Source organism: Scophthalmus maximus, chromosome 19, assembly GCF_022379125.1.
Source record: "Scophthalmus maximus strain ysfricsl-2021 chromosome 19, ASM2237912v1, whole genome shotgun sequence".
Taxonomy (NCBI): Eukaryota; Metazoa; Chordata; class Actinopteri; order Pleuronectiformes; family Scophthalmidae; genus Scophthalmus; species Scophthalmus maximus.
Window position 1 is genome coordinate 11435520 of NC_061533.1, and position 26980 is coordinate 11462499.

The 26980-nt window shown below is 41.5% G+C and overlaps 1 protein-coding gene across 3 annotated transcripts; it reads left to right on the forward strand.

Annotated features, from left to right (window-relative positions):
• nipbla (NIPBL cohesin loading factor a) lies at positions 1–26549 on the forward strand. Of its 3 annotated transcripts, none has more exons than XM_035639901.2 (49): positions 1–381; positions 1858–1929; positions 3330–3479; positions 3657–3822; positions 4702–4802; positions 4918–5023; positions 5320–5483; positions 6472–6620; positions 7385–7475; positions 7778–7999; positions 8124–8375; positions 8515–9266; positions 10487–10700; positions 10844–11020; positions 11161–11334; positions 11920–12081; positions 12207–12310; positions 12444–12530; positions 12791–13022; positions 13724–13875; positions 13994–14074; positions 14232–14332; positions 14515–14644; positions 14777–14859; positions 14968–15100; positions 16076–16219; positions 16362–16448; positions 16805–17025; positions 17218–17320; positions 17444–17542; positions 17627–17773; positions 19026–19160; positions 19305–19403; positions 19489–19542; positions 19636–19744; positions 19842–19972; positions 20237–20377; positions 20500–20593; positions 20793–20947; positions 21182–21272; positions 21560–21733; positions 21930–22120; positions 22609–22716; positions 22947–23147; positions 23475–23621; positions 23778–24154; positions 24268–24442; positions 24938–25135; positions 25268–26549. In XM_035639901.2, exons 3-49 carry the CDS (start codon positions 3416–3418, stop codon positions 25628–25630), a joined length of 7641 nt encoding a protein of 2546 aa, XP_035495794.1. In that variant the 5' UTR covers positions 1–381; positions 1858–1929; positions 3330–3415; the 3' UTR covers positions 25631–26549. The 3 variants fall into 3 exon arrangements, with proteins under 3 accessions (XP_035495794.1, XP_035495798.1, XP_035495795.1); XM_035639905.2 differs by having other exon boundaries at positions 8515–8690; XM_035639902.2 differs by lacking the exon at positions 1858–1929.
• The last annotated feature ends 431 nt before the right edge of the window (positions 26550–26980 follow it).

Consider the following 26980-nt stretch of genomic DNA (forward strand, 5'->3'; position numbering starts at 1 on the left):
GTCAGACGGCAGAACTTCCGGTCGGCATTTTGTTCTACGAGAGGAGAGCCTCTCGGTGATCGCAACAATCGTCATATTTCTAATTTAGTGTCGAAATTGGCTGCGCTCCTTGTCTACGTCGGCGCAGACCGACTGAAACGCCGAAGAACGAATGTTTCCCCGTGAATGTGCGCCGAAACATTCACCCTCGAGTGGCGGAAGAAGAGCGAATCAGCCCGACCCGGATTATTGTTGATAGCTAGCTAAGCTAGCTCGGCAGCTAGCTGGCAAGCCAGTCGAGTTCCTTCTGGAGGAGCTGCGAGAGAGAAGAAAGGGGGAGCTAGAGATACGGACACAAACCGAGCTGAAACATTCCCCTCCCTTCGAACGCAGCATCCGAAGGTAAATATGAGCACACGTCTCTCTTCACCGGACCAACTTTTTAAATTGCGATTATTATCTTTGGCGCTGGCGAGTGCGCTGCTGCGAGACCACCGACGGCGTCGTTAACCGTTGACCGGGGGGTAACGGAAGCTAGCGAGCTAGCCAGCCAAGCTAGCTAGCTGTGTTTTTGCTCCGCCGAGGCGCACGGCCTCGACTGGATGTCATCTGTCGAGCCCGGGGATTGGGCCCATGCCACGGGTCTCGTATCCGCGCAGTTGCCCGCTGTATCTGCTCACCCGAGCCCGTCGCGGTCCCCGCGAGCCTGGAGGGGGAAACGGCGGACATTTATTAGCCTCGGCTCGCGCTTCCTTGTACGAGTCGGATCGCCTTCCTTCTCCTTGAACGGGGCAGCGGCGCTAGGGGCTCACTAACAACAGTTAGCGCTCGTTAGCACAAGCAGCTAGCTACTGAAACACGACCACTGTTGTGAGGGGACGTCGAGCAGCTGGCGATGGCGACTGTATCCGTCATTGTGAGTGCAAACAGCAGCGTCGCAGTCCGCCCGCGAGAGCCGCACAGACGAACTTCGCTCTTGTTTGCAGGCAGCGGGCTGCGTCTGCTCCGTCAGCCGGCGGAGATAAACAGTGACACGGGCGCGCGCTGCAGCTGCACGTTCGCTGGGTGATCGCGCGTGTTGTTCGACTTGCACTGTTTTGTTTTGTTTTGTTTGTTTTGTTTTTTTCCGCGTGATCACTGTTGTCCGTGTTTTGACTGAGCACAAGCTCCCGTCGCCTCAGCTGTAGTTACTCTGCTACCGGAGTTTGGATGGGATGTTGTTGTTGTTGGGGGGGGGTCGTGGATATCGTGGATACCTTGTCTCGTCCACAACAAATGCAGGTCGGTGGCGTTCCGCGGTCACCACTTTTGCAGAATGCGTTCGGCGGCTGCAGCTCCTGGCCGCCGGAGGATGCAGCCCCCCACCGTCCCGGTGCATCTGTTCCTTTGTGCTGCCTCCTGCTTGTCAGTCTCCCAGCTGTCAGCCAAGCCCCTGCACCTCGAGAGAGAGCCGTGCACACAGCACTGCTGGCTATGTGTCGATGCCATGGTGCGGTGATGACATGCAGACTCTGTTCCACGCAGTAACTAGTTGCTTGCACTCAGGGTCGGATGCAACACTGTTTGCAGGTCTGCATGGCACCAGTATCATGCAGAAGTTGCTGAAATGTCGTTGTATTTCCGTAGAAGCCAGTGAAAGGATTTCACACAAGGTCAACGGTGCAACACTCCCGGTTTGAGGATTTTGAAGCACCGATAACGTTCATTTCACACATGAAATGCATATTCTGATGCCCGTTTAGCATCTTTTTGCTGTTTTGGGTAAATGTCTTAGTCCACTTCTTGTAGACACGGCCTCGTCTGAAATTGTCCAAATTGAGATGAAAATGCAGGGTTATGTCACAACGTCTGATGCAGGGCCGTGTTCTCTTTCAACAGATTGAAGGAGTAGGAATTTTTATCTGAAATGTCAGTGAGTCCACCCGAGACTGCACAGAATTCTTCAAAAAGGTATTATAATGGTTTTATTCATTTTTCTTTTCGCTGACTTGACAATTGAGATTGTTGACGGCTCATTTCGACAAGGCTAGTGTGTGTAATCAATATCCAATTTTGATGTCTACAACATGTAAACAATTTAACTCATCTTGTACCATGTGAGCCTTTGCACTGGCCTGTATTCATGCTGCATGTTGTAGCAACCAGGTTTGTCCCTGAAGCGTTGGCTGCATTTAGATGTTCTGAAATTTGCAGCTGGCTTTTACCTCTGTTTTTCTTTGACCTCCTGTACAGTCTTCCTCGAAAGGTCAAGGAAATATAACAATCAAAGCAATGTTGGACAGATTAAGTGCAACACAGGGCCCCAAGTTGTGCCGATTTACCATAATATGCTGCCTGTGAAAAGCCCCCTGGTTGGAAATTGCAGAGACGATTTACCTTATTTGACTACTTATTCTGTTTCACAGAATTGTCTTTAAGTGTGTTCATTTGTAAAAATTAAGTCAAGAGAAATCACAGGAATGTTGGTTTAAATCCACTCAAGGCATTGTATCGACTCTATTATTGTATAGTTAAATTTTTTATACCGATGGCAGTGTAATGCGTGAGTATCAACAAGAAGAAAATGCTACATTAATATTTTGTTGTGTTTACAGCGGTTTCACTGTATATTTTGAATGCAGTTAATGCACAGGGTTACCTGTTTATGTTAGATGTTAAGATGTGTATTTCATATCTGCCATTTGCGGAAATCAGAGTAATCTGACATGACATTTAAATGATTCATAATATGCATCAATTAGTACATTGAGACTGAACTATGACTTACTCTTCAAGGTGTAACAAAAATCACCATGATTTAAAGAAATTTATTCATTTATAAATTGTTCATTTGTTCCTGATAATGTGTATAGCTGTGTAATAATTTAACATTACATGCAGCAGCAGGGTGAATAATAGTTGGTGACCTTGTAATGTAAACAGAAGGCCTAGATTTAATCATGTCACAATTTGCATTTTGTTTGTGTTTAACATCTCTTAAAACTGCAGCCATGCTAGTGGCATATTTCTGTATCTGTATGCTGAGAGAACTGAGGATACCCCGCGAATGGATCAGTAGCATGCATAAATAATAATACTTAACAATAATAAGGAGTCAGATATAAGAGTCAAAGGACTTGTTTAAATTTATGACTTGATGATGCAGCAGCCATACAGTAGCAAATGTCCTGCCATTCACGATGCATTTGATATCAACGAAAGTTATTTTTTTAAATAGTTGTTACCCTTGCCCTTGGGTTTTTCATCCCCTTTTTTCTCTGACCATTTCATCCTTTTTTTTTTTACCCTTCTCCCATCCATCACATTGGCTCCCCATTCCCGTCTCTAACTAACCCTTTTCTCTCTCGTAGGTGTCAGGAGATGTGAGGACGGGTGTCGTCCATCGACCCCCTGATCTACCTGTGTATCAACACACTCCCCCACCCTCACCTTCAGCATGAATGGGGATATGCCTCATGTTCCCATCACCACTCTTGCTGGGATTGCTAGCTTAACAGACTGTGAGTAACACAGCTGTCTTGCAAACAAACTGTGACTGTTTTCCTTATGTCTCCTCTTCCAGTGTAAAAGACTGAAATATTCAGTTTGAAAAGATGTACATTTCCTGTCTCTTGTATTGTGTATTTATTCATACCCCCACCTCTGCTTTTTCCATCATTTCTCTCTTATCGCCTCAGTGTTGAACCAGCTACCCCTCCCTTCCCCTCTCCCGGCCACCACCACTAAGAGCCTCCTATATAATGGGAGGATCGCAGAGGAAGTTACCTGCCTGCTGGGCTGTCGGGATGAGAATCTGGCCTCCCAGCTAGCCCATGGCCTCAACCAGGTCTCTACAGAGCACATGTAAGTATACAGGTGAATTTGTCTAAATGCCAAAACTGTGTCTTGAACCTTTAACAGAAATATAGGCTCTATCCAAAGACCTGAGGTAATACATCTCTTTAAAGGCTTTCAGCTTTGCAGCTTGGGGTCCAGCGAAACTTTGCCTTAAATAAAAAGATCAGAAAAACACTGTACAAAAGAAGTGACAACACTGTTGACTTCTGAAGAAGGAATTGATGATGAGTAGTTTTTAAAGTTCAAAAAGATTAATATTTCATGAGATGCATACATCAAAGACGTACGACTGATGCCAGAATACATGTTAATACTAAACCTGTGGGTAAATTTACTAGATGAATCATTGCATTACTGTGCACTGTGTTTAAAATCATAGATTATAAAACGTTTTTAAAAGGCTATTAAACTAAATGTGTAATTCTTTTTGAGGACAAATCAAATCCAATGTGGTGTATCTGTAGGAGGCAATGAGGCTAAAATGTAATTTCTGTTTTTATTCATTTGATATGTATGACGCTGAATGCTTGTCTGACTTATTAGTATCAGGCGTTGCATTGATGCAAAAGTCCGGTAAATCTAATTTTGTCACAGAGCATTTCTGCTGATTGATTTGCAACTTTGCCCACAAATGCCTAATAGAAACAGATGTTAAAGGAATACCTTTGTAGATTAGCAAAATCTCTACAGGTTGACAAAGCCCAACTAGATTGGTTGGCTGCACAATTATAAAATCAATAATATATTTATTAAATTCATGCCTGAAATTTAATGTTTAAACACATCTGTACTCTTTATTTCTACTTATCGCTATGTGTTTCCACCTACTTTTCTTTCCCCCCAAAATTTTATACTGTAAATCTCAATAATTGTACATGTTTTCAGAGAGCTGAAGGACAACCTGGGGAGTGATGAGCCAGAGGGAGATGCACCACTGTTGCTGCAGACCATGCTGGCCAGGAACCCTGGCATCTTCAGGGAGAAAAGTATGGAGATGCACACAGTACCTGTTGCACAATATGACACGATAGCATGCAATTGTACAGACGAGCTTCATGTTGATATTTGTAACAAATGTACTGTATTTTTATTCCTTAACAGATGTTATGCAGCAACCAATGGTACCACCGTTCAAGATCACCCAGAATTCCATGCATAGCCCTGCCCAGTCTGCAAACTTCCAGCCTATTTCACCCAGTCCATCAAGGTTGGTCAAGCAGCATGAGAAGGAGACGGAGCTAATATATCACAACATTAAAAATAGTAATAATTTAATGTGTTTTCACTTGTTTTTGTTAGTATATCTCAGTAACATCTGAATATGTGGCGTTCATGGATGATTTGTTATATGTATACTGTGTGCAGTATCATTTCACTAAAAGATATTACAAAAATAATGTTTTAAGTTAGATACAGTTATTTATTTCACTTTAAAATCATGCAAGTTTTTTCTACTTATTTGCTCAACATCTCCCTCCCTCTTCTGTCCTCTACTTTGTCCAGTCGGTTTGTGGCGCCCCAGACCGGGTCCAGTAGCCGGTATATGGGCCAGCAGAACAGTCCAGTACCAAGCCCCTACACTCCCCAAAGCCCCGCCCCTGGTTACATACAGCCTTATCCCCACCAACAACCACCAAGCTATAACCAACACCAACAGATACAACAAGGTGAGATTGAACATGTGTGTTTTGCATGTCTGTGTGCATGCACGAGGGGACGGAGGTCTCCGAATATGGGTCTGTGCTTTCTTGCCTGTGTGCGTTAGGGTGTGAACCTGGCTGGTGTACATGATGTTTATAAGTTGTTGAAAGATGTCAACACATTTTCAGACATTTTGAAGTTGACACGCTGACATCAATGGACAATTAAGAATAACATTTTGAATTTTGCTGGTGTCTTACATTTTTGTACATGTATGGCTAAAGCACGTTCGAGGAGATCTTTCCCACAATATAATTAAATGAGTTCTTATTTTAAAGACTGCTAATGCTAACGTCACACTTCCTTTAGTTGCTTCGTAGTATATCTCTAGAGTTGCCTCATTCAGTAGATTTCTTTAAAGATTGCCAGCAGTATTTTTGTCTCATTTGTTTCAGTTTAACCAGAGATTTCCTGAATGCTCATGGTGGGAATTTTTGTGACTTGGCGCAATTCAAATAAAATTGAATTGGATTTTATGAAACTAACACAATCAAAAATAGCAGGAATATTTTTTTGGCGAAACGACACATTTTTAATTCAAATATTTTGATTTGGATACAATTGTGAAAAACAGAAATAAAATAATTTAATAGTATGTTTTTATTGTTGTGAATGCTCAGTCAGATTTATTTGGCCAGTGTGATAGTTAAATGATGTTTGCATTAGGGCTAATACTTTAAATCAGTGCTGCCTTATCACCAGACTGTCATTGTTGTATATGTTGGCACAACTTGGCAGACAAGTATGTATATTTATTGACATTCAAATTTTTTGCTGGGTCTCAAAACTCACTGGGACTCCTGGGAGAACTGATGCAGTTGAACCAAATAACATTTCTTCTTGGTTCAGTAAATATTTGTTTTATCATCCATTAATGTGAATGTTTTTTTTTTTGTGTCATGATCGCCAATGTTATGATTTAAAAAAAAAAAAAACTTAATTTTTTTCTGGCAGTGTCTGTGGCCAGTCCCATGGTTCCTGGTGGCATACGGAATATACATGAGGGCAAAGTATCGGGGCAGATAGCCAATGCTGCGAACCACCACTCAGACAGACATGGCGCCGAGGACTACCTTAACATTGTACAACGGCTGGGCAGTGAGGTATGACTGACAACATCTAAAAGTTTACTGAAATATGAGCAAAAAATCTTTGCACAGACAACAAAGTCGTGGTCATGAATAATACAGTTTTTAAACGGGGGATGGGAAATGTCCTTGCTTACGGTTTGGAAGATTTGTAATGTGAGCCAAAACACATTTTCTCTGCGCAGCATATAGAGATGCATGTCATGTTACTGTACATGAAAATGCCCATTATCGTTTCTGAGATGGCAACAGTCAGCATCAGCCAACGAGCCTTCATGTGAGGGAAGAAAAAAAACATACAAACAGATTTAAAAAGAATTCAGCTGCTACATTTTTACAAATTGCTCAGAGCTAAAGGAAAGAAAAGTCAGGTGAAGTGATGGAGTTTTGTGAGCAAAACCTGTGAAGCAATATACAGTATGTATGTTTTTTCCAGGTGAAAAATATTGGTGTAAACATACAACACATGCTTAATGATGTGCACACATCAGGGAGGTTCTGCTTCTGTGTTCTGTGTAATATCAAGTCAGCATTAAGCTTCTAAGTTGGTGGACAACATCATCGTCAAATTTTAATTATTTTGGCCCTCCAATTACCTTTGTAACTACAATTGGGACGTACCAGAACACTTGAATCAATGCTGCCTATAACTAGAAGCTTTATTGGCGACAACTGGGGGCAAAATGTGACTTTCTGTAAAGTGTGTTACGGATTTTTATAACATTTTTTTAAATTTGAAAGTGCACTGTAAAGCTCATACTTATCTTTGTTTTGTCAAGGAGGGTGACTCCACCATGAGGAATCCTTCTTTCTCTCTGAGGTCTCCACAGTCCGGCTGCTCTCCAGCAGGCAGTGATGGAACACCCAAATGTAAGGCCACTACAAGAGGAAAAGAGGGACTACACTGCATACATCCTGGCTGCATTTCTTTTTACATTTAGGGAAAAACTGATTCTGGCTCTGAAATATTCATAATTTCATTTTCACAGCTGCAGATAGTTTGAGGCCATTATCTCTCAAAAGTGATACAAGTCCAGAGGGATTTTCATTTCACACTTTTGGCCATAGAGTTTCCCATTATTGGATAAATAAAACCTCTCAGACAGGTATGTGCTCTTTTACATACATTTAAAGGATAACTCTCTTCTCTATTTGGTGTTGCTCCCTCACAGCCGGTTCTCGCCCCCCACTGATTCTGCAGTCACCCCCTCCTTATACACCCTCACCGAGGGATGGAGGACCTGACCAGAAACAGCTGCTCCAGCAAAGGAAGAAACCCCCAGCAGTGAAAGAGGAGAAGGACATGTATGACATTGTTAGCTCTCCAAACAAGGACTCGACAAAACTCACCCTCAAACTGTCCAGGGTCAAGTCAAATGAGTCTGATACCCCAGGTAAGAGAAGATTTTATGTCAGCTCAGTCTTAGCTGCACTACCAAAAATTCAGTCTAGTCAGTCTTAACCCTTTGAATATTGGAGAGCATCAGCCCTTCTCAAGTGTTTTTGTTAATATCCCAGGTGAGGTTGTGCCAGGTATGGACCAGGACAACATTGAGGCGGAACTGGGTTTTCAGCAGGTGCCTGTTCTCCAGCAAAATCTTGGAGCTCGACTGCAACAACAGCAGGTTTCCCAGCAGGCAGGTGGCGCCAGTGGTCTCCAGCCTCCCAGTTCCCCTTACGATGAGGCAGAGCTGGATGCCCTCGCTGAAATTGAAAGGATAGAGCGAGAAGCTGCCAGTGAGAAGTGCTCCAAGGAAGTGCAAGATAAAGGTGAATTGTCGTAAACTGAAGATGTTTTATGAGTGTGTCATTTTACTAAACTGCCACCTAGTCCACTTGTTCCTTATTCAACACCCTAGTGGATAACTATGACCTTGATGACCTATTTTCATGGTTATCTGTTTTGCAGACAAGCCACTGAAGAAGAGAAAACAGGACTCTTTTCCGCTGGAGCCAGGTGCAGGGGGACCAGGTGGCCCCACAGGTGCCCCAGGGAGTGGATCAACAGGCGGGGGAAATGCTGGCAAACTGACCCCGCAAGAGGCCACCGCAGCTGGGAACGGTGCCAGCCGCCCTCCCCTCATGGTGAGCATCGACCTCCAGCAGGCTGGCCGAGCTGATGGCCAGCTCGACCCCTGTCTGGCTGCTCCTATTCCAGCCCTTGAGGCCCAACGCTGGCCTGAAGAACCAGCTAGTGGGCCGGCTGCAGTGGAGGGTTCTGACACCGCTTTGCGGTTAAAACCAGATGGACGGCCGGAAGTCATCAAGAACAGGGTTGATAAACATGACAGCAGGAGAGAAGGTCGGGAGTCATCAAAGCACCGACATGATGAGAAGTCCTCGGACAGAAGGGGAGAGATGCCAAAGTCATCAAACCGAGGGGATCATGGACGAGACAGGGACCGAGAATCTGACAGAGATAGGAGGCATCGGAGCGAGACTGGTGGTCGAGACCGACGCTCCCCTGACTCTCGCTGCCGAAGTGACAGAGATAGGTCTGGCTTCCGGGCTTCTTCCACTGGAGAGCCTGGTCGGAGCAACAGTAGGCAAGATGGTTCCAAACCAGCCTCGTCTGCTTCTGGTGTTATACTTCCAGATTCCTTCCCTGCTCAGCTCCTGGGAGGGCATAGTGGCGCTCTGAAGAACTTCCAGATCCCTAAGGTGATCTGGGCTGACCCAAACAAAAAAATCTACTCATCTACCAATCATTCAACTGTCACTGCCTGCAATCTCACAAAACCAAAATACACCACTTCTCATGCTTTGTTTTTGTTTTTTGCATTTCCATTCATAAGCCTTTTGTTGTGTTTCTGGGAGTGATCTAAATATTCTGTTTACACATAAACCCACACCTAATTATTATAAGTAGAAATTGTTATTAAGTTGTCAGTCCTGTGAGTAAACAAAAGCCACTGCCTTAAAGAAATGCTCCACCGCTGGTTTTCAGATGCATATGACCAGCATATTGCACATGTCAGTATGGTGGCGCCCGGAAACTTGAACTTTACAATTAATCCTCAATTTATTTATTCCCCTTCGCCATATCTATTGTCAATAAAGTGTCCAGAAATGCAACCCCCTGCCACATGTCAAGGCATACAGTTACATGCCCCCAACCACAGTACAGTGTGCTGGGCTGATATTTTAACATGGTAGCTTTTGTGTGTTTCCTTCCAAAAACAAGCACAATAGCTTCTTTTACACTGCTAGAGACTTCACTTGTAGCACAAAGGACAAACATAATCACAGTTGTCGAAGCAGCGACTGTATGGAAGCCATAATTAGCCTGAAGCAAACAACATTACATTGCTGATTGTTTAATATTGCAGTCAGTGTAATCACTCACACTGCAAACCAGATTGTTGTCCAGATTGGCTTGTCTACTGAAAAGCTGGCTATCAGCCTGACAAGTCCTGCAGGTGCTTAGTAAGAAAAGTTGCAATGGAAAACACTTGAGAGTTAGGTGTGCACAACTCGGACACAAACTTTGGCATGATGATATTTTGGCAATTGTCAGTGTTGTGTCTGTTGACGAGAACAAACATCCACAATCGCCATCTCCAGTTTTTGCTTGTCAGCCCTTGTGGCAGGGGGTAGCTGCTGCCTCCGCACTGCAGTGTTGACAATTAGCCCTACAATTAAAGGGCCAATGTTAGAACAATGGTGGAATATTCTTTTAAGTCTTTGTTAACAGAACTATACTGGAAACTAATATCAAAATCACTAACCTCATGTCGGTCAGTTTGAACCATTGTTTACATTTTATCAATTGGTTTTCTTTTCTGTGAACATGGCTCACATTTTTTCTGCCCAAAACTGAGTGAACAGTGAGTTTTAACTGAAGTCTGACTACCGTATCTTTTTATTTTTATTTTTTCCAGATCAAACGTGATAAGGATAGCAGTGGGTCAACTGAAGGTCAAATGTGGGGCCAGCCCAAGGTGAAACTGGAGAGGCTGGGTTTGGTGAAGGACTTCGAGAAGAGGCCCAAGCCTGTAGTGGTTCTGAAAAAGCTCTCCATTGACCAGATTCAGAGGATCATCAGGCACAGCAAGTCTGGAAAGAACAGGATCTCGTCAGGAAAGTCTGGCAAAGGTAAGAACAAGAAGCTGTGGAACTGCAAGCAGTTCTCCTAAATTTAGACCTTCACCTATACTGTCTATACTATACTTATATACATGTATTTAAGGAAATACGTAATTAGCTACTTAATATAAATTTTTAATTTAAAATTTTAGTTGGTATGGACCCAGCAGTTCTGAAGGAACTGCCCCCAGAGCTGCTTGCAGAGATTGAGTCAACCATGCCCCTGTGTGAAAGAGTAAAGATGAACAAGAGGAAACGAAGCACTGTAAACGAGAAGCCCAAATATGCCGAGGTCAGCTCAGATGACGACTTTGACGCAAACGGAGAGTGTGAGTCAAATCATTTAATTTGTGTCAGCTTTCGTCTTTTGATTTTAGAAATATAAAAAAAATGTACTGGACATTTAAGCCTTGTTCTGAATATCAGTTCACTGTTGTTAAGGATTGGCCTTTATGTTTATTCTCCACAGCCGCAAGGAAGCGGCAGCGTCGAGATAAAGACAGGACCTGGGACACTGAAGAAAGGGAGCGCCGGGGTTCGGGGGAACATCGTAAAAGTGCCCAGCGGGATGGCCGACGAGGCTCAGGCAGTCGCTACCGAGACTCCTCCGAGGAAGATTCGCCACCACCCAGCATTAGTGAAGGTCTGAATACAAGTCTTTTCAATTATGACTCTTTCCTTTGAAATGTGTGTGAGGGGGATAGAACTTTTTAGATTCTCTTTGTCACTGGTTCCACGGCCCTTATTCTTTCATAATTATACATGGACGTTTGTGGATTTGGAAAAAATAAAGACCTTGAACGTTTTGGAAAATAAACATAAATACACATGGGTCATGGAAGTACGTTAATATATATCCTGTGCAACACACCAAGTTTGTTGGCCATCAATGTAACACAACTCATTCAACCTCTCTCTCTCTCTTTAATTGTTGTCTCTGAGCTTCTCTGAGGCCTACGAGGTTCTCATGACAAAATTCTTAGTGTTGTAACAGTAATTAACCTCAATCATTGTCTCAAAATAAGCTGTGTTGTGTGCATGAATTCAAAGTAATTGGGCCTTGAAAGTCCTAGGTAATGTCTTAGTTAATGTGGCAAATTGAATTGTAGAAAACAGATAAAAGAGATTACCTAAAATAGTGAACTTGTAAGACAGTTTGACATCTGGCGCACACAATGGAAACAAAACAGATAGAAAAAATAACTAAGATGCAAATTTTCTCATTCAGTTGCCAGGAAATTGAAGATGAAGGAGAAGCAGAAGAAACGGAAAGCATATGAACCCAAGCTGACCCAGGAAGAGTTGATGGACTCATCCACATTCAAGAGGTTTTTAACAAGCATTGACAACATACTTGAGAATCTGGAGGATGTGGATTTCACTACCATGGGTAAATATTATTGCTGACTGGCTTTCAAACTGCTACTTTGGTCCATTTTGAAAACCCAAGTTTATCAACCTTACTATATCTTATTGTGACTTTTTGTAATATTTTGTTTTTGTATGTTCCCGCAGCAGATGATGATGAGATACCTCAGGAACTGCTGCTTGGTAAACACCAGTTGAATGAGCTGGGCAGTGAGTCTGCCAAGATTAAGGCCATGGGCATCTCCAGCAGGGTACAGTACAATATATATATATATATATATATATATACAATATATTACTATACCTTCTTCAGATGGACCGTTGTGGATGCACAATGCTGCTCTAGAGAGGTGCAGGTCTAGATAATGGTCTCTTTTGTTGTAGATTCCATCAGACAAGCTGGTGAAGCTGCTGAACATACTGGAGAAGAATATCCAGGATGGGTCCAAGCTCACCACCTTGATGAACCATGTGAGCTCCCTTCCTCCCTCTTTCTTTTTTTAATATTATTTGCAGTGGTACTAAATCATAAGAATTTAGTGATATAGTGCAGACATCTGTACTGCATCCATTTAATAAAATGAAAACTAATACTGTCTCTGGCGGCGGAAAAAAAAAAAAATTTCAAATGCTACAAAAGGTTTAGCATCGAATTAATTTAAACCTTTGTCCTCCAGATCGTTGTGTATTTCTGTAAAATTCTTTTAAATCCTTTTTCTTTGTAACCTCAGGACCACGATGCCGAAGATGAGGAGAAACTCTGGAGAGACCTGATAATGGAGAGAGTCACAAAGTCAGCCGACGCCTGTCTGACGGCTCTTCACATCATGACCTCATTGCACATGCCGAAGGCTGTCTACATCGAGGACGTCATAGAGCGGGTGCTACAATACACCAAGTTCCATCTTCAGAACACACTGTATCCACAGTATGACCCGGTCTACAGGGTGGACCCGCATGGAGGTGAGATCTGTTTCTTCTATTTTTATTTAGCAGTGGCAGCCCGCTAGCATTAAAATAGATTTTTATTACCTATTGACATTCACTCTAAATGCCATCGTTCCACACTAGTAGGTCATGGAACGTCAAAAAGCCCCTCCAAGCCCTGTCAGTCTGTTTACTGTTCCTCTCTGTGTGGCTCTCATACCAGGTGCGCAAGAGAACGTGCGACATGCATGTTCCAAGTGAAAACAAGCTTTATTTCTTTGGTTATCTGATTTTTATATGGGCCTTATACTGCTATGATCTGACGATGTGGTGAATATACAAGTGGTTATAAAAAAATTATTCTCTGACGTCTGGAAATTACAGGGTTATTTTTCTCTTTTACTGACTTCAGTCATGTAAACACCAGTGTTTTGAGAAATAAAACTCTAGCTAAACTAATTAAGCGAGCAGAATTATTTTCACTTGGGTTCGACATTACTTTGTAGAAACACTATTATTACATTTACGAAATGTTTTTTTATGAAGCAGTCAGCTCTGTCATGATGTACAACAATGTCATTGCAATTCAAGGAGAGTTTAATTCAAGTGCCTGCAAAATGTTACCCAACCTTTTTCCATAAAAAGAAGTGGATAACGTTTGTTATGATGTAAACATTTGGCTCATGATCAAAAACATTTTGACTAAGTATTTATCGGGGTTTCTTTCGTCCATCCAGGCGGCTTGTTGAGTTCCAAGGCAAAGCGTGCCAAATGCTCCACACACAAGCAGCGTGTGATTGTCATGTTGTACAATAAAGTGTGCGACATTGTCAGCAACATTTCAGAGCTCCTTGAGATTCAGCTCCTTACAGACACCACCATCCTACAGGTAAAAACTTAAATTACGTAATAAAAAAGTGAGATGATGTGAGGTTATCTGTTTATTACGTCAATAACTGCATTGCAAACTAGATGATGATTCACGGTATTCCCTCTTTTTTCCTCAGGTCTCCTCTATGGGAATCACTCCGTTCTTTGTAGAGAATGTCAGTGAGCTGCAGCTGTGTGCCATTAAACTAGTTACAGCAGTAAGTCTTTGTTTCTCATCCTCACATTCTTTGTTTATCTGAAGACACTGTACTTCCTTGCAGTGTTTCGTATACATCCCTTGGTGTGCAAACCTTGCTAATTTTTTCTTCAAAACCAACGGTAAAGACTAACGGTTTAATTAAATCCTGTCTTTAGGTGTTCTCGCGTTATGAGAAGCATCGGCAGCTGATTTTGGAGGAGATCTTTACCTCTTTGGCCAGACTGCCCACCAGCAAACGCTCCCTCAGGAATTTCAGGTAATTTTTTGGGCATGAAATGAGAGGGTTGATCAATGTCCAGCCATCAGCACGGCAAAAAGTAGCGGAGGTGAACCTAACCAATGAGAAGGCCTGTTCCTTACATACCTTTATTAGTTATTTTTCTTTGGTAGTATACATTATAGTAACTTCTTATATATCCTGATGCCTTGTGTTCTTAGGCTGAACAGCTCAGACCAGGATGGAGAACCAATGTACATCCAAATGGTGACTGCTCTGGTGCTGCAGCTGATCCAGTGTGTTGTCCACCTCCCCAGTGACCGGGATGCTTTCGACGAGTATGACAGCAAGGTAGGAGAGCAAGCTGATGCAAGAAACCGCCATGCGAACAAAAAAATGATACAATGGCACAAACAATGTATACAAATACAAACCTACATTCAGTCATAATTTGCTCGCTCAAGTCCTTTTTCTTGTTTTTAGATGGATCAAGATGTTTTGATAACCAACTCGTATGAGACGGCAATGAGAACAGCACAAAACTTCCTCTCAGTCTTCCTCAAAAAGTAATAAATGGCTCTTGCCTATTCTTTATCATTGTGCTCTCCCTTTGTTCCTGTTATTTCCATGTAATGACACCCTCTCCTCCTCTGATGCCATTTTCCTCTCTTAAGGTGTGGCAGCAAGCAGGGAGAAGAAGATTACCGGCCATTGTTTGAGAACTTTGTCCAGGACCTGCTCTCAACAGTAAACAAGCCAGAGTGGCCTGCTGCAGAGCTGCTGCTCAGTCTGCTTGGTAGACTACTGGTTAGTAGGACCGGACGCTTTCTTTAAACTGTAAACGCAACTAGTTGTGCTTTAGAGTTTCCAAGAATAGATGATCTAAATTAATAGCAGTGGATAGTTTTATGGACCTTTCCAAACATCCTCCCACTGTGTTTATTCTCTTCATTCTAAGCACTGATTTTAATAATGCTAGTTTACTTGCTCAAGTGTCTGCTCTCAGCATGATTGCTTTTTGATAACTTGGAAGTGAAGTATTTAAACACTTAAAGATGTGTAAAGTAGAAATTAAATAATAGTAAATGCACGAATGCAGGGTTTTCCCATGTTCCTGGAGGTCTTAGAAGTTGCTTGGGGTTGGTTGAAGCATCTGGGCGTTGTGAACATATGTGTTTATCATTACAATTTTTATGAACACAGGTTGTTGGATAATCCCCAATTTGTCTGAGTGGACTAAGTTACTGTTGCAAGTCAATTCCTCGATCTCTTTCCTGTAGCCTAATTATTTTCTTATCAATATAGCTTTTTTAGCTCATCATTTGTGACAGCTGTAAGTCTATCAGACATATTTCCACACTTTCATTTCTGCAGTGAAGATGTCAGGAGATGCTGTGAATTTTATTTTTGATTTTGATTTATTTTCTCTGGTGGAAGTAGAACATGTTACACCAGCCTGCAGAGGAAATATTTTAAGGTGAATTAATTTCACAAAGACAGACTTAAAAACACTGGCTAGCATAGCAACATGAGGCTTCAACTAACCCCTCGAGTTTAACACTCTGTAAAAGACTTAAGATACACTGGTACGCACTCCATTCGAAAATGCTCCCCCTAATGGTACAAAAAAACATTTGATGCAATGATAGTAGTTTTTTTTTCTTCTCTTAATTTTTGCAAATGAAATTCAATATTTGTAATTATGATACCTCACAAAAATTCCTTTCTTGCTGACATCTATTATGTTCTTTTGTTCTTTCTTTTTGTCTTTTCTCCCCTCAGGTCCACCAGTTCAGTAATAAACAAACAGAGATGGCTCTGAGAGTAGCATCTCTAGACTACCTGGGCACAGTGGCAGCCCGTCTGAGGAAGGACGCGGTCACCAGCAAGATGGACCAGAGATCAATTGATCGCATTCTACAACAGGTAGATGAGTGTCGTCATAGTAACAAAAATAAGTTAAATGGAACAAGCAGATAATTTATGTTTAAATTTAGGTTCTCCTTTGCTTGACAACTTTTTGCTGAAAACTGGCATTAATGGCACTTTTCTCTTTCTAATCACATAGTCTCAAGGTAGCGATGACACCCAGCAGCTCCAGAAAGCTCTACTGGACTACTTAGAAGACAACGCTGAGACAGATGCTTCACTGGTGGTGGGTTTACATGAAACTGACTGCAAGTGGTGACTATAAACACTGTTTGAGCTTTCTATATCAGAAAGCTATGAGCATGTTCTGAGTGTCACATTGGCTTTTCAGTACTAATTCAATTAAATTAGCTTTTTAATCTCACATAGAAGCACCTTCCTATAGTTAACTGCCACTGCAAAACAGAAATTTACATTGAAATAGTTAGCCGTAAGTTCAAATTACTACCACTCTTTTCTTTAGAATTTAAAGGCAACATAAAGGCGCATATCTCATTATGTAATAGATTTTCTTACTCTAAAGAAATAACTATGTTCCTTGAATCATCTCCACCTGACACCGAAGACCCTCTTTGTCCCTAGTTTGCTAGAAAGTTCTACATTGCCCAGTGGTTTCGGGACGCCACCACAGAGGCTGAGAAGTCCATGCGGAACCAGAATCCCAAGGATGAGGACTCATCAGATGGACCACAACACGCCAAGGAGTTGGAGAGTACCGGTGAAATTATGCAGCGTGCTGAGAAGCGCAAGAAGTTCCTGCGCAACATCATCAAGACCATACCAGCTCATTTCGCTACACTGAAGTAAGGATGGGAATGTCTTGTCAAAGTAATCCACATCACTGGTACAACAGAACTTTATTTGATCATTCCTATCTTTTATGATGGCATTGTCCTGTTTCTCTTTGTCACAGTTGCCTGTGAGTTACAGTCTCACTGCCAGTTAAAGGACATTAAAATCATGTAATATTCCTCGTCTGTGCCCTTCTCCTACAGAATGAACTCTGACACTGTGGACTATGAAGACTCCTGCCTGATCGTGCGTTATTTGGCCTCCATGAGGCCGTTCGCCCAGAGCTTTGATATTTATTTAACACAGGTAAGGATTTAATATTTAACTGTAAGTATCTTTGTATATTAGAGCTCACTCTCTCTTTGTTATTGTAAACTGTTGAGTTAAAGGATCAGTTTGTGTAATCATTGGCTTTTTTTTTTCTTATAGATCTTGCGAGTCCTTGGGGAAAGTGCCATTGCTGTAAGGACTAAAGCCATGAAATGTTTGTCTGAGGTTGTGGCTGTGGACCCCAGTATACTGGCAAGGGTGAGTCAGGATCTGTGCTTTGTCATAATGTGAACAAAAAATTTCCCCCGTGCTATGTTCTGACACTCTTTTCCACTTCTGCAGTCTGACATGCAGCGTGGCGTCCACGGTCGTTTGATGGACAACTCCACCAGTGTGAGAGAGGCAGCTGTTGAGCTGCTGGGCAAATTTGTCCTCAGCAGACCCCAACTCACTGAACAGTACTATGACATGCTCATAGAGAGGATACTGGTAAGTTGCCCAGCCATTCAATACTGGCCTTCAACAGATGAGCCTCGTTTGCGATGACGGATTGGTGTTATGCTGTGTCATCAAAATGTTTGTCTGCAGGTATCCATGTGTCAGTTCAGTGCTCCTTCAACAGCTACATCTGCCCAGTTGTGTACATGTGGTGTCCGCATACTGGTTACACACCTGTCATTGACTACCATTGTGATGCTACAGTTGGAAAGATGTTTTATCAGAACAGACAACATTTTTCAAATCATTGGCTGTTATATACCATTTTTAACCTGTCTCTGCTCTTTAAACCTGTATTGTGATGTTGATTATAGTAGTGTTGACTGGCAATTGATTGTTTTGGCCCTGGGCACCTAACATCCCACGTTTACATTTATTTTTGTTGTGGTTCATTTATTGTGCTTTTCTGAGATTCTCACCAGTAGACAAACGGCCGATCTCCCTGACACCCACAAGATGTGGGTAAACTACTAGCTTGAAGAATTAGTGTGGAAATGGAGCTGCAGATTTATTTTTAGTACAAATGCAAATGGAAAGAGCAGGGACACTTTTGAGTGTACATGGAGAAGCATCTGCAGGGATTGAACTTGATAAAAAGTGGCCTTTAATTGTTCATTTTGGATTTTTAATGTTCGCTTCGAAATGATCGGAATAAGTAACTCAGCAGCCAGTTTTTAAAAACAGGATAAAGACTAGGATTAACACAGATCTTTGTGATTACCATTGTAATATAAGATACAGATATTGAAATGCAGTCCAAAACAAAAGCCTTGCACTTATTCTTTGTGATCAGCTTATGAGAAGTGAACTCATTGGAATTGTTTTGCCTGTTGCCATGGAAATGTTCAGGAGGGTTCATCAGAAGTTCACTCTTCATTACAGTCTCATAGTGCCACCTATTGGCAGACAAATGTTACTGCACTCCATGCAAATATGTAAACTATAAAAACACACAGGAGACCTGGTACCTCTGCCAATGCCAAACAGTTCTACACACATCTGTTTAAATAGAAAAAGGGAAAGGAAGTAGTTTGATAATCTGTCTCTAAAGTCTTCTTTTATTTATATCAACAGCCATATATTATCTCCTGAGCAATTGACAAAAAATGGAAAATGATGACAAAAATGAGCCCCTTTAAAAAGTTTTGTACCGAATTTTGTACCATCCCTCCCTCCATCGTTTTTTCATTTATTATTTGCAGAAAAAATTGCCTTAACGGATTGAATTGCTGTTTGTGCACAGGACACTGGTATCAGCGTAAGAAAACGGGTGATCAAGATCCTCCGAGACATCTGTCTGGAGCAGCCAACCTTCAGTAAGGTCACTGAGATGTGTGTGAGGATGATCCGTAGGGTCAATGACGAAGAAGGTATCAAGGTATGGATTAACTGCGTCTCTTGTTTCATCATTATTATTTGTACTCTCTGTATTGCAATATATTCATCACAAAACCAGGGCCTTAATAGATTTGTACAAAGTGTAGATTCCAACTAATGAGACACAAACTTGTGTTCTTTGTAGAAATTGGTGAATGAGACATTCCAGAAGTTGTGGTTTACTCCAACTCCAGCTCATGACAAAGAGACCATGACCAGAAAGATCCTGAACATCACTGATGTGGTAAGCTCTAACACTTTTAATGATCCCTCATCAAACTTAACCCAATATCATTGTGACATTGAATACTCATGTGTGATCATTTCAGGTTGCAGCGTGTCGAGACACTGGCTATGACTGGTTTGAGCAACTTCTTCAGAATGTAAGAATCTTGATTTTGAATTGGGGATTTGCATGATGGGGAACATATTGCTGTTTAAAATCTTTCAAATGAACATTGTTTCTCTTCCTCTAGCTTCTCAAGTCTGAAGAGGACGCATCGTACAAACCAGCCAAAAAGGCCTGTGTTCAGCTAGTTGACAACCTGGTAGAGCACATCCTCAAATATGAGGAGTCTCTTTCAGGTATGCAAATGTATCATATGATTATATATATTTTTTTAACTCTGTCTGTACTTCTAGTTGAGTTAATCGATCTATAATTATTTTTCTCTCTCTGTAGATAACAAGGGTGTAAACTCAACACGGCTAGTTGCGTGTATCACCACCTTGTACTTGTTCAGCAAGATCAGGGCCCAGCTTATGGTCAAACATGCCATGACCATGCAACCGTACCTGACCACAAAGTGTAACGTAAGTTGTGTTTACTAATTAATTTTGTTATTGCAGAATTATTAATAATAATTTTAAAAAAAACAACAATGTGTAATAATGGTCCTTTATACCAGAAGAGAGACATTAACAGAATAAGAAAATGACTACCCAATCTACATATTGAATACGGTGAAAACACAGAATGCTTGTTTATTTGAGGAATTTGGTTAATTTAAAGACCAATTTATAAATTTTCGGTGCCTAATCTATATGACATATCTATATATATTGTTTCCCTTGCAGACTGCCAATGACTTCATGGTCATCTGTAATGTGGCAAAGATCTTGGAACTTGTGGTACCATTGATGGAGCACCCCAGTGAAACTTTCCTCGCTACCATCGAAGAAGACCTCATGAAGCTTATCATCAAATATGGCATGACTGTACGTGGCAGTGGCTTTTTAGAAAAAAAATATATATATATGTATATATATGTAGAACCAGGCTCTCCATAGGAAACGTGAATGTTGTAAAGATGACATGATGTCTTCCTTCCTTTGTCTAGGTGGTCCAGCACTGTGTGAGCTGTCTTGGAGCTGTTGTGAACAAAGTTACACACAACTACAAGTTTGTCTGGGCTTGCTTCAACAGATTCTATGGTGAGTGTCACCTTTCACACAGTCCATAAGAAGGAACTACAACTTGCATTTCAACCTTCAAAGCAGGTCCTTATATTTGGTGTATCCCCACATCCCGTTAGAAGAGTCACCAGGTCAAGGGAAAATAACTTGAGCACTGTAAGAAGGACACACCCATAATCTAGGTCCTTTGTTATTTTTCCTTTCTTTTTTTCTTCAGGTGCACTTAACAAGCTCAAGGTTCAGCATCATGAGGATCCTAACAGTGCAACGTTGGTAGCAAACAAGCCTTTCCTTCTGCGATCACTCTTCACTGTGGGTGCCCTGGCCCGACACTTTGATTTTGATCTGGAGGAGTTCAAGGGCACCAACAAGGTAGGATAGCAGTCGTTGTGTCATGATATTTAACATTTGAAATAAAACCTGAGGAAAGTTGTGGTTTGCAAGTTCAGTTATCAGTTTTTTGGGCTAGAGCAGTAACATTTTAGCTTCTGTGTCGGAGGTTTGAGCCACAACCAATACTAACTGAGATTGGAAAATAAAGCCAATGCTCTACAAATGATCAAATGTACACTGTCTCACTGTGGTTTTAATGTATGTTGTGTGCAGGTTGTTATCAAAGAGAAAGTTCTCGAGCTGCTGCTATACTTCACCAAACATGAGGACGAGGAGGTCAAGACCAAAGCCATCATTGGCTTAGGCAAGAACACTATTCTTAAATATAATAATGTTTGACAAATGTTAAGATCAACATATTGATTGTTTGCAAAAAATATTTGCCACTCATTGTTTATAAAGATTGAAGGAAATGAATGAAGTGGTGCCGAGCCACTGATTTACAGGGTCATGTTAGCAACTCACTTAGCTTCAATAGTGAGGTCAGAGATGTGCAAGAGTCTGTCCAAACAGACGGACGTGATGTCGATGGAGATTGTGTTGTTTACTTGTTCTTATAGGCCTTTGCTGTTTGTTCTTCTCTTGCCTCAGGCTTCCTTGTGATCATGCATCCCAGTCAGATGTTTATGCCTGAGGTGAAGACCTTATACAATGGCATCCTGGCTGACGCCTCATCTTCCATCAACCTCAAAATCCAGATCCTCAAAAACCTCCAGACGTACCTCCAAGAGGAGGACACGCGGATGCAGGAAGCAGACAGAGAATGTGAGTGAAGCTTTGGTATCCAGCACCACCAGAGATGAGTTCTCTGATGGCATGCTGATTTTGTTGGCAGCCACAATTCAGTGATTTAATGAGCTATTGATTAAAAATTGTGCCTGTAAAAGTTGTTGTGTCAAAAATAGTAGTAAACATATACTGTCATATAATGTGATAATCAAAACATTTTTCATCATTGCAGGGAAAAAACTGTCCAAACAAGAGGATCTGAAGGAGATGGGAGACATTTCTTCAGGGATGAGCAGCTCTATAATGCAGCTTTATCTGAAACAGGTGTTGGAGGCGTTCTTCCACAACCAGTCCAGTGTACGGCACTTTGCTCTCAATGTCATAGCTCTCACACTCAACCAGGGTCTCATTCATCCTGTACAGGTAAGAAGGCAATGCCAGAAACACTCCACCCCACCAGTAATTGACCTGTTATCACTTTCATTGCACCAAATTAAGTGTAATTGTTTCACAATCACTTGTGCTTCCTAATAGGACAGTTTGATATCCCTGAAGTTTAACTCTGACTTGGTGTTATACTGTGACCATTAAGTGTTCCCTTAATTTTTTTGAGCAGTATATATTGTTGTAATAGAATTGTGATTATAGAATTGTACTCTCAGATTCAGCTGGAAATGTCAATATGATATCAAGCAATTCATTTTTCTGTTACCAGAAATGAAAACATTCTATTGTACAAAGCATCTTCAAGTCTACAAATATTTCTAAAAACAACAGCCCATGCAATAAGATATTTTATTGAATGGGCTTAGTTTTACCCTTCGTTAATTCCATTCAAACTTGTTGTTACCTGGTAAACAGAATCATATAAACATGCGAGTGTGAACATTATTTTCATCCCACCTATGCAGTGTGTACCCTACCTCATTGCTATGGGAACAGACCCAGAGCCAAGCATGAGGAACAAATCTGACCAGCAGCTGGTGGAGATTGACAAGAAGTACACAGGATTCATCCATGTGAGTTAATGTCAATGTTGTTTCACAGAATGTGGAAGACGACTCTTTATATTGATATGATTTTAAAATAAGTGTCAGTCTGTTTTTTCCTTTTTCCACAATGCTTATGGAACTTTTCTAGTGCTGGCACTGTAAAAGGAATATGGCACATTCCCTTTGCGACAGCTATCTCAACAGTTATCTGAAATGCTAGGTTTGTAACGCGTCTCTTTCAACCTATTCTTTCACAGATGAAGGCCGTTGCTGGGATGAAGATGTCATACAATCTGCAGCAGGCCATTGAGTCGTCTCGCAAGAGTATCATAAGAGGTTTCAGACAGGATGAGACCCACTCAGCACTCTGCTCCCACCTCTTCAGTATGATCCGGGGGAACCGCCAGCACCGCAGGGCTTTCCTCATCTCACTGCTGAACCTCTTTGATGACAGTTCTGTGAGTGAAGCTGCACTCGCCATTAAACGTATTTGCACAGCTTGGTGGAAAATCCTTATTAACTACAAACCAAGTCAAAATTGACTTCATGTTTGTTACACATTTGCCAGCAGTGTGCTTTTGGAAGAATTAATTATAGTGCTTTATACGGCATGTAGCCCGCAGACAAAATTAATTTTAAAGCAGTCATAGAAATAACAAAATCTATAGAATTGAAATGTGTTGGATCACATTATTATATAAATTCTAATAAGCAGACACTGCATTGTGAGCTTGTCCCAATTATTTACTTTCAAGATTTAAACCCTGTTTTATTTCTTTCTGCAGAAATCAGAAGTGAACATGCTGCTATTTGTAGCAGACAACCTCGCCTGTTTCCCGTACCAGAGCCAGGAGGAGCCTCTCTTCATCATGCACCACATAGACATCACTCTGTCTGTGTCTGGCAGCAACTTGTTGCAAACCTTCAAAGAGGTAGCTTGGCATTTCTGAATGTAGCTCACATCTAAAATGCTAATTTGGATTGTCTGTCGCCTCGAGCAGTATGTTTGGAACAATTCTGAAAAGCTCACCTGCCGAAGTTGTAAATATTCTTCTTATTGATTTGAGTTTACTTTTCTATCGGCACAGCTTTTGTTAAAGGAGCCGAGGCGTAAGGAGAAGAAGGTAAAGAAGGAGTGGAAGAACACATCAGATGGGGAGGACGAGGAAAAGATGAACTGTGATTCTCCGGGGAGGAGTGATGCCGAACACAACAGCAACAGTGATGATAATGATGATGAAGATGTGGTACGGCGGCCCAAAAAGGCCAGAAAACCTGTTGCACCAGAGACCTCAGAGTCAGACTCTGATCTAGAAGATCTGGACATGGAGGATGCGGAAAAAGTAATGAGGCTACTCCCAGATAATACCACCAGTCTCTTGGACTTTGCTAATGCTGTTCAGGGCATCCTGTTGTTGCTGGTGCTCAAACAGCATCTGAAGAACCAGTATGGCTTCTCTGACAGGTAAGGTATACACAACTCTTGTTTTTATACAGGAATGTATCTTGATTTTTCAGTGTGGATAACTTGTACCACTTCACGTTCTCTCTTACTGAAACATTTTAATCATCCAACAGCAAAATTCAGAAGTACTCTCCAACAGAGTCAGCCAAGGTCTACGATAAGGCAGTGAACAGAAAAAGCACTGTTCACTTCCACCCACGTCAAACCATTGACTTCATCTCCAACAACATGGCTCGCGCCTCACTGACAGACGATGTCAAGAGGCGGATAGTCAAACAGTACATAGACGTAAGTAACGAAGCTGTATCTAGCGCTATTGCCCGTTTTTTTTCTTTACATCACAGATTGAAAGTTAATTTGGGTTGAAATACTTTTGTCCAAGTTACTGCAGCATTTAAATGCAAAAAGATTTGTGGACCTGAATATGTATGTAATAAAATATAAGGCCTTGACTGGCTGTTTGCAATAAATGTTATCTGTCTGGTTAGAACAACTGCTTACCTGCTAAGAGTTTTTATTTCCGTTTCATTTCTCTGAAGACCATGGCAGCTTGCTTCATATGTAGGGTCAGATTTCACTTGTTTATTATACTGTACATCACCTTTATATATGCCTTGAATGCTCATGGCGAGTGCTGCCCTTCAAATAATTCAATGCTCATAAGTTTGCAGTGGTTACTCCAACTCCAGTCCTTCACATTTGTTTCCTAGATATCAACATCTAACTGCTGAGGAGTGTGAAGCGTGTCTCAAAATGATTTTCTTGCCTTTTAACACCACACAGTTCAAGGTGCTGATGGAACATCTGGACCCAGACGAGGAGGATGAGGAGGGAGAAGCGTCTGCCAGCGCCAACATCAGAAACAAAGCCATAAACGCCCTACTGGGAGGCTCCGGCCCCATGTCTGGACCCAGTCCGCGCTACCAAGCAGGACCAGAGACAGATGATGATTATAGTGATGGTGACGAAAGAACCCCGGGGGTGAGATGGAGGGATAAACACACACACACACACACACACACACACACACACACACACACTATTTATAAAATACACTTCAAATTCTTTGGAGAAAAAAGCTCAATGTTTCTTTTTCATCTCTCCTCCCTGCAGTCCTCTCGAAAGTCAAGGCGAGCGGGTGACCCTTCGGACCCTGGTCGTATGAGTGAGATAGTGGAGGCAATGGATGTGATTGCCCTTTGCTGCCCCAAATACAAGGACCGGCCACAAATAGCTAGAGTCATCAACAAGACCTCCAGTGGATACAGCATCCACTGGATGGCCGGCTCCTACTCGGGGCCCTGGGCGGAGGCCAAGAAACGCGATGGTCGCAAACAGGTGCCTTGGGTGGACACAATAAAGGAGTCGGACATCATTTACAAGAAGATTGCCTTGACCAGCAACCACAAACTGAGCAACAAAGTAGTACAGACTTTACGCTCACTGTATGCAGCGCGGGAAGGAGGGGCTAGCTAATAGCTCCCGTGTGGTGGTATTTTTTGTTTTGTTTTGTTTTTTACCCCCCTGCTCAATTTCTACTTTATCAGAATCATCCTTTTCCCCTGCTCCTGCTCCTCCTCCTCAACCTGCCACCTCCAACAACACAGCCAAACTTCACTGGATTCCGACCCTCCTCCTCTCCTTCCTCATTTTTGTAAGAAAACACAAGAGGGCAAGAATATTTGACACTACATACTTTTACATGAGTTATTCTTGCAAAAATGACACAAGACATATTATATTAGAGGGACTGCTCATGTTTTGTTTGTGTATAAGTTCAGAGGATAGAATCCAGAAGGCATTAAAGGAATAATTCACCCAAATTATCCCTTAAAAAGGCTATCAGAAAAGAGACCTGGAGGGAAATGTTTTGTCAACATTGTTGTGGGAGCTCCTTCGCTGTTGTGCAGCAGATTCTAGTCGCTCATTTCTACTCCCACTGTATCATAGTTTAACACAACAAAAAACTAAAATGTTTATATCTCTGAAGACAAAAAAGCTGTAAAAAAAAGAATAAAACCTTAAGTGAATGTTGGAAATTAGTCTTTTTGATGTTCTTATTAAAGTGTTTTTGGAGTTTATTATACTACTAGCACCCTGATGGTTTTTCCTTTTAGCTTTTAGATATTTGAAAGAAAAAGATGAAAAAAAAGAAAAAAATATATAAATTTTTATTTTTGTTCACTTTTATTTGTCCATGCTGTACAATGGCAGAGTCCTCTGAATATAATTTATTCTATTTCGAACTACGCATGCAGTATATGTGGCCTATTGCAGGAGGATATTTTGTAAATGTAGATTTTGTTGTATTAGGTCACCCTAGTAATAAGAAGAAAGGGGATTCATACCCTTTTGGTGGAACAAATACTGCAATAAATTTTCTACTTCTTTGTCACTTGTCTGCTCAAAGTGTTAATCTGATCTTTTCATTTTGCAAATGGAAGAAAGGTGTGGACTTAAATATTAGAAAGGAAAAAAAAATACTGATAGGCCTGAAAATAATTCAGAGGTAATCACTCGAGGGAGAGAGCGAACAAAATTATGCCAGACGACATCTAAGAGTATGAATACTCTTAGATGTCAAAAGAAATTACCTATGGTCATACGTGTTTCATTAGAGGTTTTAAGCATTTCTATAGTGAGTGAAAAAGCCATCATGTAAGGGTTTTTCTTTTTTGTACCGTTTGGAGAATAAGTTTATACAAATGCCACCGGTATCTGCATATGTTGCTGTGTTTCACTGGATATTCATATACCGGTTTATGAAGTACATACAACAGTAGGATCACTTATCACATTCAGGATTTTTACAGTCAACACAAAGGA